Genomic DNA, 14,399 nt, shown 5'->3' with positions numbered 1-14,399 from the left:
TTAGAGACTGAAGTAAAGGGATTTTGTTACCCTGCATGATTTCTATTGACGCTAGTTATGGTATTAATAGATGTTTTTGGCTAAGTTTGGGAGGATCTGGATAAATAAAACGGAAATGTTTCTTTATCATAAGATATTGCAGGGCCTTTAATTTGCTAATACACATTGTAATTCTCCTAGAAGGAAATAATGAAAACATTTTCCAAATGCATTTGACCCTATGACCTTTGTATGAAGAGTAATTCTCAAAAACAAATGCAGTGTAACATTCTTATTTTGTAGATGAGGAGACTCTGCTCATAGTGCTTGGGACTTGCTCTGAGAATACAGAATTAATAACAGAGCTAGAGCTAGAACCCACTTCTCTTGACCCCCAGCCAATGTTTCCTTCTAAAGTAAGACGAAAAATGATTTAAGGTCCTAATGTTTTACTCTCTGTCTTCTCAATACATTCCTAACACAATATCAGTTGTCTTGGGTACAGGTCACAAAGCAAAAAAGAGCTGACACAATATTCTGGATTGGGATTTGTAAACCGCTGGGATTTGTGAGGCTCCTATACACAGATTTAAGACCTACTCTGGGGGTGCCTGGGTGGCTCAGTTGGTTAAGCGATTGCTTTCTCAGGTCATGATCACGGAGTCCCAGGATTGAATCCTACACTGGGCACCCTGCTCAGTGGGGAGTCTGCTTCTCTCTCTACCCTTACCACGGCTCATGCTCTCTCTCTCTCAAGTAAATAAATAAAATCTTAAAAAAGTAATAAAAAATAAAACCTAGTCTATCCATTGACTCAATGATTTTCAAGTGGGAATTTCAGGAGCAAATTCATTTCCCAAAACAAGCATTTTAAAATTTTCCTTTCCCCATTGCCACCGATTCAGTGGCCTTATTCAGATAGTTTTCTTACCTATAAAAAGGACACAGAAATAGCAACCATTTTATATGCAATGCAGTTAGTTCTGATTAAACTAAAGTATTTAGTTCTAAAAGTTACTTACTTGAAATATAGACCTATATTGCAATGAAATCAACATATTCACACAATCAAACTGATATGATAAAACCCATTACTATTAAAAAGTCCATGACATTAATACATTTATTCTTATATCTGGAGAATGAATGGAAATGGTATCTCTACTGGACAACTGATTACATATATGCACAAAAACTCTTCCACTAAATATAAACCAATGGCCATGACCTCCTAAGTTGTCAGGAAATAACTCTGATCCTAGGGACAAAGAAAACAGTGAGACCAAAGATGTCAACCACTGTCTTAGAATTAAAAGCATGGCTCCAGAAGTTGGACACCAGAGTTGAGCGCATCCCTGTTTTCCATTGTTGGGGTATGCAGAGATAGCCAGAATATAGCTTCTTACACGAATGCTGAAGTAAGTGAGGGAGGAAATTATTTCACTCTTTAATTATGTAGTATTTTGCCTAACTATCCTTTTGTTTCTTAAAAAGGAGACATCTTTCCTTTAATGACCCACTAGTTTAAAAAAATCTATGGCACTGGAGAATTAAGGATAAGGAGACAAGCTCTTAAACTGGGTTGTTTTTCTGCACACTAATGAAGTTCATAATTTAATTGGAGGAATTATTAGATACATTCTCTCCTTATAATGGTACAAACCTCAGAGGAAAATGAGCTGCTTATGCATATATTCTCCTTATAATTCAAGAAATCCTCAAGGATTTAAGAAATATGTTCCAAATCAGAATGGCACTCGGTTGTCCACTTAAAATGGGTTCATACCATAAATCTTGATTCTAAGCATTGCCACTGGAGTTAAGTAACAATTCTTTTGTGTTGTTTTTTATTTTTTTATTTTATTTTATTATTTTTTTTAAAGATTTTATTTATTTATTTGACAGAGATCACAAGTAGGCAGAGAGGCAGGCTGAGAGAGAGCGAGGAAGGGAAGCAGGCTCCCTGCTGAGCAGAGATCCTGATGCGGGGCTTGATCCCAGGACCCTGGGATCATGACCTGAGCCGAAGGCAGAGGCTTTAACCCACTGAGCCACCCAGGCGTCCTGTTTTTTATTTTTAATTAAGGTTACTAAGCTTTTATCTGAGTGCTCTTATTTATTGAATTTCATTCTTCCTTTAAGAGATTTGAAATTAAAATTTATGTTTTATTTTTTATTATTTTTAAAGATTTTATTTATTTACTTAACACAGAGAGAGAGATCACAAATAGGCAGAGAGGCAGGCAGAGAGAGAGGGGGAAGCAGGCTCCCCGCTGAGCAGAGAACCTGATGCGGGGCTGGATCCCAGGATCCTGAGATTGTGATCTGAGCCAAAGGCAGAGGCTTAACTCACTGAGACACCCAGGCGTCCCTGAAATTAAATTTTAAAAATTTGGATGGTAAAATGGTTACGTATTCATTTAACTTGAAAAAAAAAAAAAAGACTCGAGCATAGGATCATTGACTGCGAATTTATGAAATGAAGTAGTACACTTATTCGCTACAGTTCCAGAAGAGATAATGTGTACTAATATACGGAAGTTAAAAGGAAAAGCACATTATTCTCAATTGAAAGGTAAATTCTCTTAACGTAAGTTAGGGTAGCTGGTCATTTCCAAGTTTATCCATTAATATCTGTGGTTTGTTTTGTGTTTAATGATGCCTATTAAGCAGGAGTGGTTGCAGGTATTAAGTTTGTGGAAAAATATGGGGGGAAAGTAACATTTAGAAAATTCAGTTCATTTCTTTACTTTTTTGCTCCCCTCAGAAAATAAGAAACTAACATCAGAATTTTATTTTAGCTGTGAAGCACTTAGATCTAACAAATAAGCACCTAGATCTAACACAGAAATTAGTTATGTGTTAATTGGATATATTAGTCCAATCACACATTATAAAATTGATAAAAGTGAGTTAAGAAGTTAGGGTTTAGATAAACACACAGCAATCTGGCAGAGTGAAATACAGAACTGGGAGTCATAGAGAGAGTGACTCCCAGAACATTCCAAGAAGGGCAGAGCCACAAGACTCACTGATTCATTGTTGCCATTGAAAGACGGCCCCTTTGGGAACATTCTAGGTCTTCTGTATGGATTGAACTCACTTCAGGCTAGTGTGGCTGGAAGAGCATAATGTAGACAGTATGAGGTTTGTAATTAGCAGCATGATTTGTCACTTTATTATGTGTGGGTTTAAAAAAAAAGAAAGGTATGGAATTTCTCTGTTCCTCGGTTTTCTCATCTGAAAAATGGAGTTACATACCTGCCTGCTTCACGAATTTCTTGTGAAGATTCAAAAAAAGAAGGTACCTGCCAAGAACCTTGTAACCGGAGTGCCATACAAATGTAAAGGGTCGTTACTTAAATATTAATGGGGGATATTGAATGACCTTAATTCATCCTTCTTTTCTTTTCCTCCTAATTCCCCAATTATTTCTCAATTTCTAACAGAAATTACATCTTACATGACAGTGTTCCAGAGTCCTGTAAATGTTCTATAAGTGACCATAGTTATTTATAATTACAAGGGAAGACACCCTATTATATCATTGTCCTCCATTCCCTGAACTTCAACCATCACAAGGAAGGTGGTAATTTTCAAACTTAAAATTCTATCTCAAATGTCTCCCTGCAACAGCAGAGCAGTACTTTTAAATCCTTGACTGGACTCATCATTGGGATTCCTACCAAAGTATTTCCTTCAGCCCTTCTTTATTCAAAATCTGATTGGTCACCAAGTCCTATTGACTTTGTACATAGCTCTATCAAACCCTTATGTGATGATGACTTTTGTAGGATTTAGAGAGATTTTCTGGATTCCCCATTTGGGCATCAGGACTTGGAGTTACAGCTGCTCTCCTGCTGAGCCACGTGGCTGCTGTCCTTGTCTTATGCAGTTCCTCACTAACTACAGCCGCACTGAAATACCCTCTAGTACCATTGCTTTTCCATGTTTCTCACTTGCACTTCATTGCTCTATGAGAATCCACATCATTTTAGATTTCCTAGCACATGGGGAGCTCAGAAGCCAAGATGCCAGAATCCTTCACTGCTTCTTGGAGACGCTGAAGATCCACAGAGAGAAGATGGAAGGGCTTCCCCAGGATTTGTCCACTCAGGCCGGTTCTCAACTATCTGGATTTCCTTAACAGGCTGTGCTGTTCTTAAGCATAACTGGTCACCTAAAACAGCCATTCCACCCTGGCTACTTGGCATTCCATAGCACTGATTTCAAGTTGCCATGCAAATGTGATGTCCTCATCAAAGTTTTTCCTAGGCTTTGCAGATTATATTAGTAGAGCCTTCCCTGTCATCATATTCGTGTGGCAAAAGCACTGGACCCAACTTGCTTTCCTAACCTCCCCATGTCTGTGCCCATTCTGGTTTCAGCTCCTTGAGAGCATTGGCTATGTATGCCTTGTGCATCTCTATATACCTACTATCTAAGCCAGCATCCATCCCAGCTTATCTTGTTTATCTTGGAGAAAAACAATGGGGCACAGAAGACAAAATCAATTCTGTAAACAGGAAGGGACAGCTAACTACCGGTGAGGTGCTTGGTCTAACAGCTAACTACCTGTGAGGTGGTTGGGCTGGCACAGCAAGGGTTGTAAGAAATGAATAAACACCACAGAGAAAAAAAATTATGATAAAAATTATGAAAAAAATTATTGATAGTTATGTTCAGAAATATTGTGTAATGAGGCAAGTAATGGAGATGTGGGTTAGAGTTTTCTAGGTCACTGAGAAAAGTTCTGACAATTCCATCCTAAAGTTTTTGAGGCTGAAAAAGATTTTCTAGTATCTTATGTCTGAAATCAGTAGCCTGATACATTGCTGGTAGCACATCTTACAGATAAATGAGCACATTGTCAAATGTTCGCTTGTCTTTCAGATTTAACAATTATTATAATAAGTCACATTGCTTTCTTGAAACTGTTCATCTCAAAGAAACAATAAACAATGCTGAGTTAATAGATTACAAAACCTATGCATCTGACAAAGATAGTGTTCAACTTTTCCACTAATTTAATTATGGAAAGCTTAGAAGGAAACAAAATATTTAAAAATCAAAATTTCTAATTGTGTAACTAAGAAAACATTTTGGACATTATCTATATTTAACAGCCTATGAATGGAACTCCCTGTCTGTATAAAAAGATGTTCAGAACAACTATCTACTCTTCATTCTCCTCTCACCTCTCATCTGGGTAGATTTTATTTATGCATTAGACGACCTTTTTGGCCATTAGAACCATCTTGCTTCAACAGTTAATTAACACAAGTACCATAATTTAATACAGTTAATGCTACTTGATGCCCTTTAATGTACCTTCCATTAGTGATATTATTGTAGTATTACCCTGTAAATTAAAATGAGATCAAGACTAAGAGAACCACTCTTTAATTAAGGTACTGGCACACTGCACTCGTCTATTATTCACTAGAGAAAATCACCCTGATTTACTGAAGTAGGACAACCATAAGTCAGAATTAGTCCATGAAGATTATTAGGTTTATTGAACAATGTAAGTACTATGGAGTCGCTGAGATTGCCAACAGCCATGTTTCCTCTTTTCCCTCCATTATCTTAATAAATACACAATGAGAGGGAGTAAATGGAAGCAAAATAAGTATGCAGCCAAAGAGGCATAAAATTTTTATGATGGGATTATAGTTTTTGTCACCAGTAAATAGGTATGTGATGCGTGGCATGCTAAAAGGAACATAAATGCTACATTTTTCTAATAACGATCAAAACATTACTTTTACACCAAATAGTAACCAGTATGAAACACAAAGGCCGTGTGCACACGTGCATGAGAAGCTGAGAATTGGAATTCATTGTCAATTCAAAGATTCTCTACCTGTGTTTGTTTCATAGCTGAAAAATCTTGTATTGTTTGTATTATATCTTTTATGGATATCTGCCCGCTTTGCCCAAATAATTCACACCAATTCCCACATTACAGTGTGGGTAGTAGTAGAGTAAAAAGTCAAAAAGTATCCTTATAATGATCAGATATATTCATATACTGGCGTGTTAAATGCTGCAGTCATTTCAGGGAGGGTTGAAGGAGACAAAGGCCTGTTACATTTTGGAAAGTTTCTATTGATGACGTCTTTGAAAAGGAACCCTTAGAACCTTCCTTTGGGTATCATCAATTAATATTCAATCTTTCTACAGATGATTTGCTATCTATGAAACAGATGACCTAGACCACTAATCCTACTGAAGTTTTCAAGGGTAAAATGTACAGATGAGCTTCTGTACTGAAAGGCTCATGCACCAGGGGCTGCTCAACCGCTCTCTTTACGGCCTCCATTTCCCTTATATAACTTAAAAGCTGGAGATACGCCTGAGCCGTCAGGCCTTGCTTCCTTAGTCTCACCCCTAAGATAAAAATACCCCAGCCATCTGGTGCCTAGCATGGTACACACCAGCATCAGTTTTGCCCTGAGGAATTTGGACAGAGTTTAGAGGTGACAGAGGGGGCCCTTATGGAAGGAGCTCACCTCTACTGGACCTTTCCCTCTTGCCCAGCTGCTTCAGGAAAAGACGGTAGAGGTGAGTCCCAGAGAAGGGAGGATGTCTCCTGCAACTTCCCCAGAGCCCATCAGATGCAGTTGGAGGGTACTAGCAGGATCATAGATAAAAGAAAAGTGGTAAATCTGGTGGCAGTCTACTTTTCTAACATGCCACTTTTAAGGGATAGTATCTTTGACCCCCATAGAGAAAGCATAAAAATTCCTGTCACTTTAAAGCATATTTATACCGTCTTTTTTAAATAATCAGAGGAAACAAAAATGAATGTGCAGGGGCACCTGGGTGGCTCAGTGGGTTAAAGCCTCTGTCTTCGGCTCAGGTCATGATCCCAGGGTCCTGGGATTAAGCCCCGCATTGCATTGCATCTGGCTCCCTGCTCAGGGAGACTGCTTCCTCCTCTCTCTCTGCCTACCTCTTAGCCTACTTGTGATCTCTGTCTGTCAAATAAACAAATAAAATCTTTAAAAAAAAAAAAAAAAGAATGTTCAGGAACACAAATAACTCCAACAATGTTTACTTCCTAACCAAAAGCTTCACACAACTGACTTCTTTACCAGTGGAAGATGAGACAGTGTTTGCAGAAGTTGGACTTTAAGGATTTTGGCTTGGATATAAACGTCTCAAACTGCAGGAAAACTGAATTAGATGATTTTATCTAACAGTGAAGATCACACTAGGATTCAAATTCAAACCTCAGCTTATGAATTTTGACACTTATTCTTGTAAGTGAACTGAATACTTGTTAATTTGTTATAGAATGCTATGGTTAACAATATCAACATCCATTATTTTTATATATTGTAGTCCCCAAGAAGAAGAACTGGAAACTGATGATCACTTACAAAAATATTTAGGAGTATAATGGCTACATTTTACTATAAATAGCCAATTCATATTTCAGGCCCCAGTCCCAGATTGTCCTCTGGTTGTGCCCTGCTGATCCGTAGGCCTTCCTCTACACCCTGCAACCTCCAAGTTCAGTGCTGTAGCAGTGCCTACTCCTTGCAGAAATACTATTCTGCTTTCAAGAAATCTTCATCATATGTCACCAAGATCTTAGTTAGCGGTTTTTAAAGAGGCTCCTTTGCTAAAGACTCCTGACTCTCCCGGGAGGAACATCCATCCAGTTCCTGCTGCTTCCCACAGTTCAGAATCTGAAACCTCTACTACCACATTGAGGACATGTCCACCACTCCATTCTGTGTGCCTGTTACGACTTTCACCTTAACATCAGTGGCCTCTTCTTCCTTCTACTGTACAGATACAATATTATTATCAAAAAGATAGGTTGAGTGAACTCTCAGAAAGACCAGGGAGTCTCAACACTTCTCCGGTTTCTGAGGACTAGGCTATCTTAAGGAATGTTGGATGCCAATTCACTTAATGGAGCCTGCTGTATTTGTTTAAATTTTAGGATTGCCTAATCAGACCTATATGATTTATGGGCCATTTATATTCTTAACTTCATCTATTCTGACTTGAAGCTCTCTCAGCATTTTTAGAATGATTATTGCTTTGCTTTCTCTCTCTCTCTCTCTTTTTTTTTTTTTTTAATTTTGCTGTATACCTCACTGATTTTTGGTTTTCTCAACCAATGACTTCATGCTTCAACTACTGTCAATTGGTTATTTGGTTACCAACCATACCACAGTTAAGAAATCTGGTTGAACAGCTCTACCTTAGAGGTCCTGGTTCTTATTACCTGAGTTTTTCATTAAAAAGCATCCTCAAAATTCTTGGAAACTTGCTCCAGTGTGTCTCTGATGTATTATCAAAACCAAAGATATGCCTGAGGGTGACCGCTAATGGTTTTAAACTCTGGTCCATCTGTATTTGACCCCCAAAATGAAGGGAGCCTCCCTCAGGTCCATATTTAAGTGGCAGCATATCTTTTTAAGGCAATAACCATGAAAACCCCGAAAAGCAGAGTTCACTCCTTTTTGACAAATGCATTGTGCTTCCTAAGCGCTTTTGGTTCCGATTTAATAAATTTAAAGGGATATAACTCACAGTTCAGAAACTATGCTTTGTGCAATGCAATGAAATGTAAACAGAGAGAGATACCATGTGGAAATCCTATCTGGCATTTGAAAATAATGGAAAGATGTATTCTTGTTTTTTGTTATCTTTTAAAGAGCAGCTGACTTTGTTCCCCCTGGCTTCACTGCCTTAACGATTTGAGCCACCCCCTGATCTCGGGAGCTCCTTGGACTCAAATAAGATGCTACTTTTTTTTTTTTTCCCTCCCCTTCTGTTTAAATTCTAAGAAATTCTGCCAGGTTCAGGTTCAGTGACAGTGAGTCTGGGATCACAAATTACTGCTGAGTAAGACGGGTCTCAAATTTCTCCAGACCTAGCTCTAGACTGTGTTCCTGAGGAAATGTTGTAGTAGAAAATGGCTCATGTCTCTCTAACCTGTGGGACTAACATACTGGCAGTTTCTTTGAACCACCATTCTCATTCCAGTCAGACAGATGTTTTCTTACCTTCCGTGCACCTTTATGTCTGAGATCGCATAAAAGTAGCGTGCCAAGTGTAGCTCATCTACAAATATTTCCCCAACCGCTGGTCTCAAAAGCCTTATCCTCAGGTCTGTGACTGTAAAGAAATCTCTGAGTTTCTTGGTTGTATCCAGCTGTCCGTAGAGAGAAGCCATATTGCGTAGCCACGGTCCAGCAAAAAATGCAAACCTGTCTTTGATTTCAAAGTGGATTATTTTGCTATTTGTCATATATCCCGTAGAGTACTCTTCAGTGCAAATGATTTCTAAGACTGTACGCTGTGATAAATCCTTCACAGATTTGGGATCCATGTGAAAAGCGTCTAAGCAGTCTGTGGCGTAATACTGGTAGGGTTGCCATGTTCGTCCATAATCGAGAGATTTCTCCAGGATCATTTGGTCAGGACGCCCCGATTCAAAGGTAATAACTATATTGTCTGTGAGCTCAATGGTTTTGCTCCAAGACAGAGTGATGTTAACCTGAAGAGGCTTGGGATATTCCTTCCAAGTAGCAGACTGCCAAAACGTGGAGGGATGTCTTCCTTCAAAATCAAACATCAGCTCAGGGGGGTGCGCCAGCTCTGGGGTGCTTGCATCACACTCATTATTGCACATGTAGGGGTTGCCCTATGGAAGAAGAACAGAAGAGGGTGCATCAAAACACTGGTTTGACACAACTCTTGCCATTGCTGTTGCTGAGTAAAAGGCTAGGAAGGAAGGAAAGGGTGGGACCCTGTTTGCAATAATCATTTTTATTTGCCTTCACTGGATTCTCCTCTTTAAAAGCTTTGAAAAAAAAATGAGGCAATATGGTAATTTTTGTGTCTGGTTTCCTTCCATGGGCTTTAAGAAATAAAAACAGTTTATTTATCCCATATGTGTTAGACCCATAATGTGGCCCCAGAAGCACAAAGACACTGAGCAACTATCTAACAGCTCAACACCTCAGCGTCCTCTCAGAAAGATGCGTTAGAAAATCAAGGAAATCCCTCCATGCCTCAAGGACGTTCCTCAAGAGCACAATTCTTTAAAAAGTCATTTTTCGAGCAAACCTTTAGAATTAGCAATGAACTGTAGATACCTATGCCCTGTTTGGGCAACAATACCCCCATATAACATTCAGCTTCTTCTTGGTTTGCCTCAAATCCATCATACTTAACCAGGCCCCTGTTTCATAAAGTCTGTTCTTAAAGCATTTACTTTGTTCACCACAAATCATTAAAATGTGGTATACTATGGGCTCTGGGGCTTGGTCCAAACATCTGCCATCCTTTTAGCTAGAGGCAAGAGGATTGCATAGGAAAGACTTGGGGCAGGAACAAGCTCCAAGTTATGAGGACAGGAAAATCCAGTACTTAATGAGAAATATGCGTCACAGCCACTTAATGTGTTACTCTGTGCCGGCCCAGAGTCCGCTGTCCAGGGATGTTAGCTGTTACTATTACTTCGCCCTGACAAAGGCTGTCTCCTTCACCCTCCACTCAAACAAGAAGCTGGAAATAAATCTTGAATCACAACAAGTTATAACACCACTTATGCTACACTTAATGGCTGCTTTCAGTTTTCATCAGATGATTCCACGGCAAACAGCTGGCTCCCTGATTCTTGTTTATTTTGTGTTTAAGAAAATAAATGGTATCATTTGGAGTCAACTATTCAGGCATTTCTCCCTAATCCTCTACTGGGTAATTATAAGCATGGATGGGTGAAAGAATCGACCCTCTGACATTGTCCTTAGGCTTTCTCTTGTAATTACAATTAGACTTTTTTTTTTCTTTTTCATGAACTGAGAGCTTTTCATCATACCTGCAGGATGCATGAGCTGGGTCTCAAATAATGAATTTACACTTTAGACCTCGACGCTCAGTTACCAGCTGACTCCCATGAAATGTGAGATGAACACTGGAGAATTGCTTTGGCCTCTCTAGAGGCAATTTCTATGTCAGCTAATACTTTCACTCTTTTTTTCCCCATTAGTGCAACTGAATCCTAAAGCTGGCAACAGGTTTGGGGGACTTAAGTATAATTGAGATGGGGTAGGAGAAAGGAGAGAAGGTACATTATTTGAGGAACAGAACTGTTTTAAAAATACATTCAAGGCGTCAGTGATAATGGAAATGTTTCTGTACTTCTCTCTCGAATTTCAATTCCCTATTCCTGATCCCAGCGTCTGTGGCACTATTAATAGTATCCCCTTCAAAACAAGCCAAGGGGGGAAAATAAGTTTCTGTTCCAGGTGGAATATATCACCAAATTTATTATTATTTAAGCTCTCTTAAGCATACCAGAGAGCCAAATGCAAAGCTCTGAAAACTGGCAAAGGCTTTTTATGGAGGGCTATAAATATTGTGGAATCTGTCAAGATTTATAAATTCTAAATATATGTAAATGCACATTTTACTGGAAGGGGTCAGATTTGCACAAATCACACCTTCAGTTGAAATTTACTGAAAAAATATGGTCACTTCAAAATCGACCAGCATGTTGCCATCTGCACAATCATTAACTTGGATGCAACCACCTTCCTCCTGACAAAAGCATCTTCATCTGAGGTCAAGGGCATCAAAACACAGGAAATCAGCTCTGCAGGATACACCAGGGTGAGTTATTAGACATTTGTATTAAGTTATGTTGGAAGATGGCATTTCTTGGACTTCACCATCGATGTGCAGATTTTCTCAAAGGGGGATAGGGTACTGAGACTGAGAGGGAGACATAGCAGGCTGATTCTGGGTATGGATGGATCCTAGCAAACCCATATATGGTTTTATGTCTTAGGAAATAGACTTGAAGATATCTACCTAAAAAGCATTCGTTGTTACATTTGGTAAAATGTGTTGACAATAACTATCATTATTTAGAACTTATGGGTCAGACCATTTATATACATTATCCCAGGTAATCCTTTCTTCTTCTACTTTACAGAAGAGAAAACTGAGGCATAGAGAAGTGTTCTCTGAGTTGCCCATGTTCACATAAAAAGGTGAGTAAGGGACTGAGCCAAGACCCATGTGTCCTGCCCCTGCCCTGACCTTTTTCAGTTCTCAAGTCAATGGTGTTACTTGTGATGGAACCCGGTCTTAGAAACCAGATTGGTAGCAGAAAGGAAGAGTCTACGAGTTTTAGAGTCCAAATGAACATTATCATACATTTGAGATATCCTGAAGTTATGAATCTTCCTTAGCTTCACGTAATACCTAGTTTCAGAACCTTTAATTGGCCATAGAGCTCCTTTTCGCTTTAGTAACCCCTCTTTCTATGCCCTAGAAGTGGTGCTCTGGAAAACATCCTTTGAGATACTCTGCTTTGTATTACTCTTTGTATTACGTGTGGATGCCAGATAGCACTGCACAACTCAAAGTTTTAGCCCTATAATGAAGACATGGCCATACAAAGCACTCCTCTGCTTTTGTTCCCCAAGGACACCCTTCCACTGGGGCTCAGCAGGACAGCCAGCTCAGGATAAATGCTTCCATTTACATCAAATTGTCAGCCATCAAAATGCATGCCAGGACAAGGAGACAATTTTATTGCTTTGCACTGATTTTGTGCTTTAGGCACCTGAAAAATGAGAAAAAAGTTTCATGCATGCAATAATTATTTATTGATTGCCCACTATACTACTATATTTAAGGCCCTTGTCTTGACTTTCAAGATGCAGTCCTAAACAAATCCCAGTCTTGGCTTTCAGCAGAACTTCCATTTTAGTTGGGGGAGATACACTAAAGAAACAAATACATCGTGTCCCATAATGCTACTGGGAGGTAATCGCTCTGGAGAAAAATAAAACCAATTAAAGGGGAGAATGGTGTTGGAGGAGAGATACTGACTGTAATTTTATATTGGGAGGTCAGAGAAAGTCTCTTTTGGATAATGTGACATCTGAGCAGATTAAGAACAATTCCCAGTTTACACCGGAGATGATCAGAGTTTGACCAGAATGACAGTTTTGTCCTTCATCTGACTCTACTCTTAGTGATAATTTCAGCAGCATAGCAATTTATTGAAATGGATGAGTAAACAAATCATTTCTAATGAGAATCTATACCAAATGGCTGTAGATTCCCCCTGTCCCCGCCCCCAAAATCAATTGAACCATTTTTATTTCATAGCCCTCATACTTTTGTAGAAGAGTCATGATTTGATGATCATTAACATAACTTACTGAGAGATGATGATACTGACAGAAAATTAGGAGGGAGAAAAAAAAAAATTTCATTTTGGTCCCCTAAGAAAAAAGCCTGCATTTGTAGTAAGAGATTGAGAAAAAAAGAGAAAGCTGAAGATCGAGCTGAAAACCTTACTGTTCTAAAAAAGAAAGCTGGAGGAGAGATTACATGCTAAAATATTTTGTGTAAATATTTCATATGGGTGTGATCTGTAATACTGTTGTTACAGAGAATCATCAATATGAAAACAATTGCTGTTAAAGGGATTAGATTAATTAAATTTTCAACAACTTCAACCCCACCCTAATCCTCCCTAATACCATTAACAATGAAATTTCTATAAGAAAAATAACTTTCCCCTACTTGTGAAAGCAAAGAACTCTTCTTGAAGCTAAATCTAACAGATTCAGGCATTAGCAAGTGTAAGTAATTATTTTGTGGCCAGCAGGCAGCTTTAAATAGATCTTAATTTAAGTCCTACAAGCAACAGTCCTTAACTGATTGTCTATGGACAAAGCAGAAAATATTTATGACTGTGCTGATAATATTTACACCATTAAGAGATGCCTAAATAATTAAACAGATATTGCTGCTAAATGTTTTTATAACAATTAGAAGATGAAGATTGTGATGCTTAATTTCATTAAAAAACAATGTTAATATTTTACCTCTGGGAGAACTGAAGTTAGTTATTAATTAGCACTTTGTAATCAACGTGGAATGTTATTCTTCCTTAATGTGCTTTCAGAACTTAAAAGGATAAATAAAAATTTGAGATGTATTTTTATGGTGTCTATTGATAGAATTACCTTCCTTCTGGCAAGAGATACTTTGACAAGCATATCCTTTCAAATGAGATCTGCTAGACTTTTCAGAGTTAAAAAAGAAAGCCCTACATAAGCAGTACTAACATAAAACTTGTGGTTCCTACCATTTGGAACTTCCCCTTCCAAGCTTTTTACCTTTTTGGCAGACTATTGGGAATGACAGTTGGAAATTCTCCTAAGAGGTCTGCCACTGAACTGTATGTTACATGTCAAGCAGGCATGTACTTACAAGTCGTGGTGAGAAGCATTTGCGTTAACACTTACAGTGATCGTGAAAAACAGTGAGGTGGCGCTGCCTCACACCCATTTGCATCTGGCGCGTCCTTGCTTGTTTGATCACTAAGTGACATTTAAAAAAAAAAAAAAGAGGGGCGCCTG

At 38.6% G+C, this 14,399-nt stretch overlaps 1 protein-coding gene across 3 annotated transcripts in view; it reads right to left on the bottom strand.

Annotated features, from left to right (window-relative positions):
• The window catches only part of NTNG1 (netrin G1), a 343,207-nt gene that overhangs the window by 141,076 nt on the left and 187,732 nt on the right, over positions 1-14,399 (bottom strand). For all 3 annotated transcript variants that reach the window (XM_059375576.1, XM_059375578.1, XM_059375579.1), the window contains exon 3: positions 9,012-9,652. In XM_059375576.1, the coding sequence (XP_059231559.1) occupies positions 9,012-9,652 (641 nt within the window). The remainder of the gene's footprint in view (positions 1-9,011; positions 9,653-14,399) is intronic.

Source organism: Mustela nigripes, chromosome 14, assembly GCF_022355385.1.
Source record: "Mustela nigripes isolate SB6536 chromosome 14, MUSNIG.SB6536, whole genome shotgun sequence".
NCBI classification, from domain to species: Eukaryota; Metazoa; Chordata; class Mammalia; order Carnivora; family Mustelidae; genus Mustela; species Mustela nigripes.
Note: the sequence above shows the minus strand (reverse complement) of the source record. Positions and strands in the feature narration are given on the sequence as shown.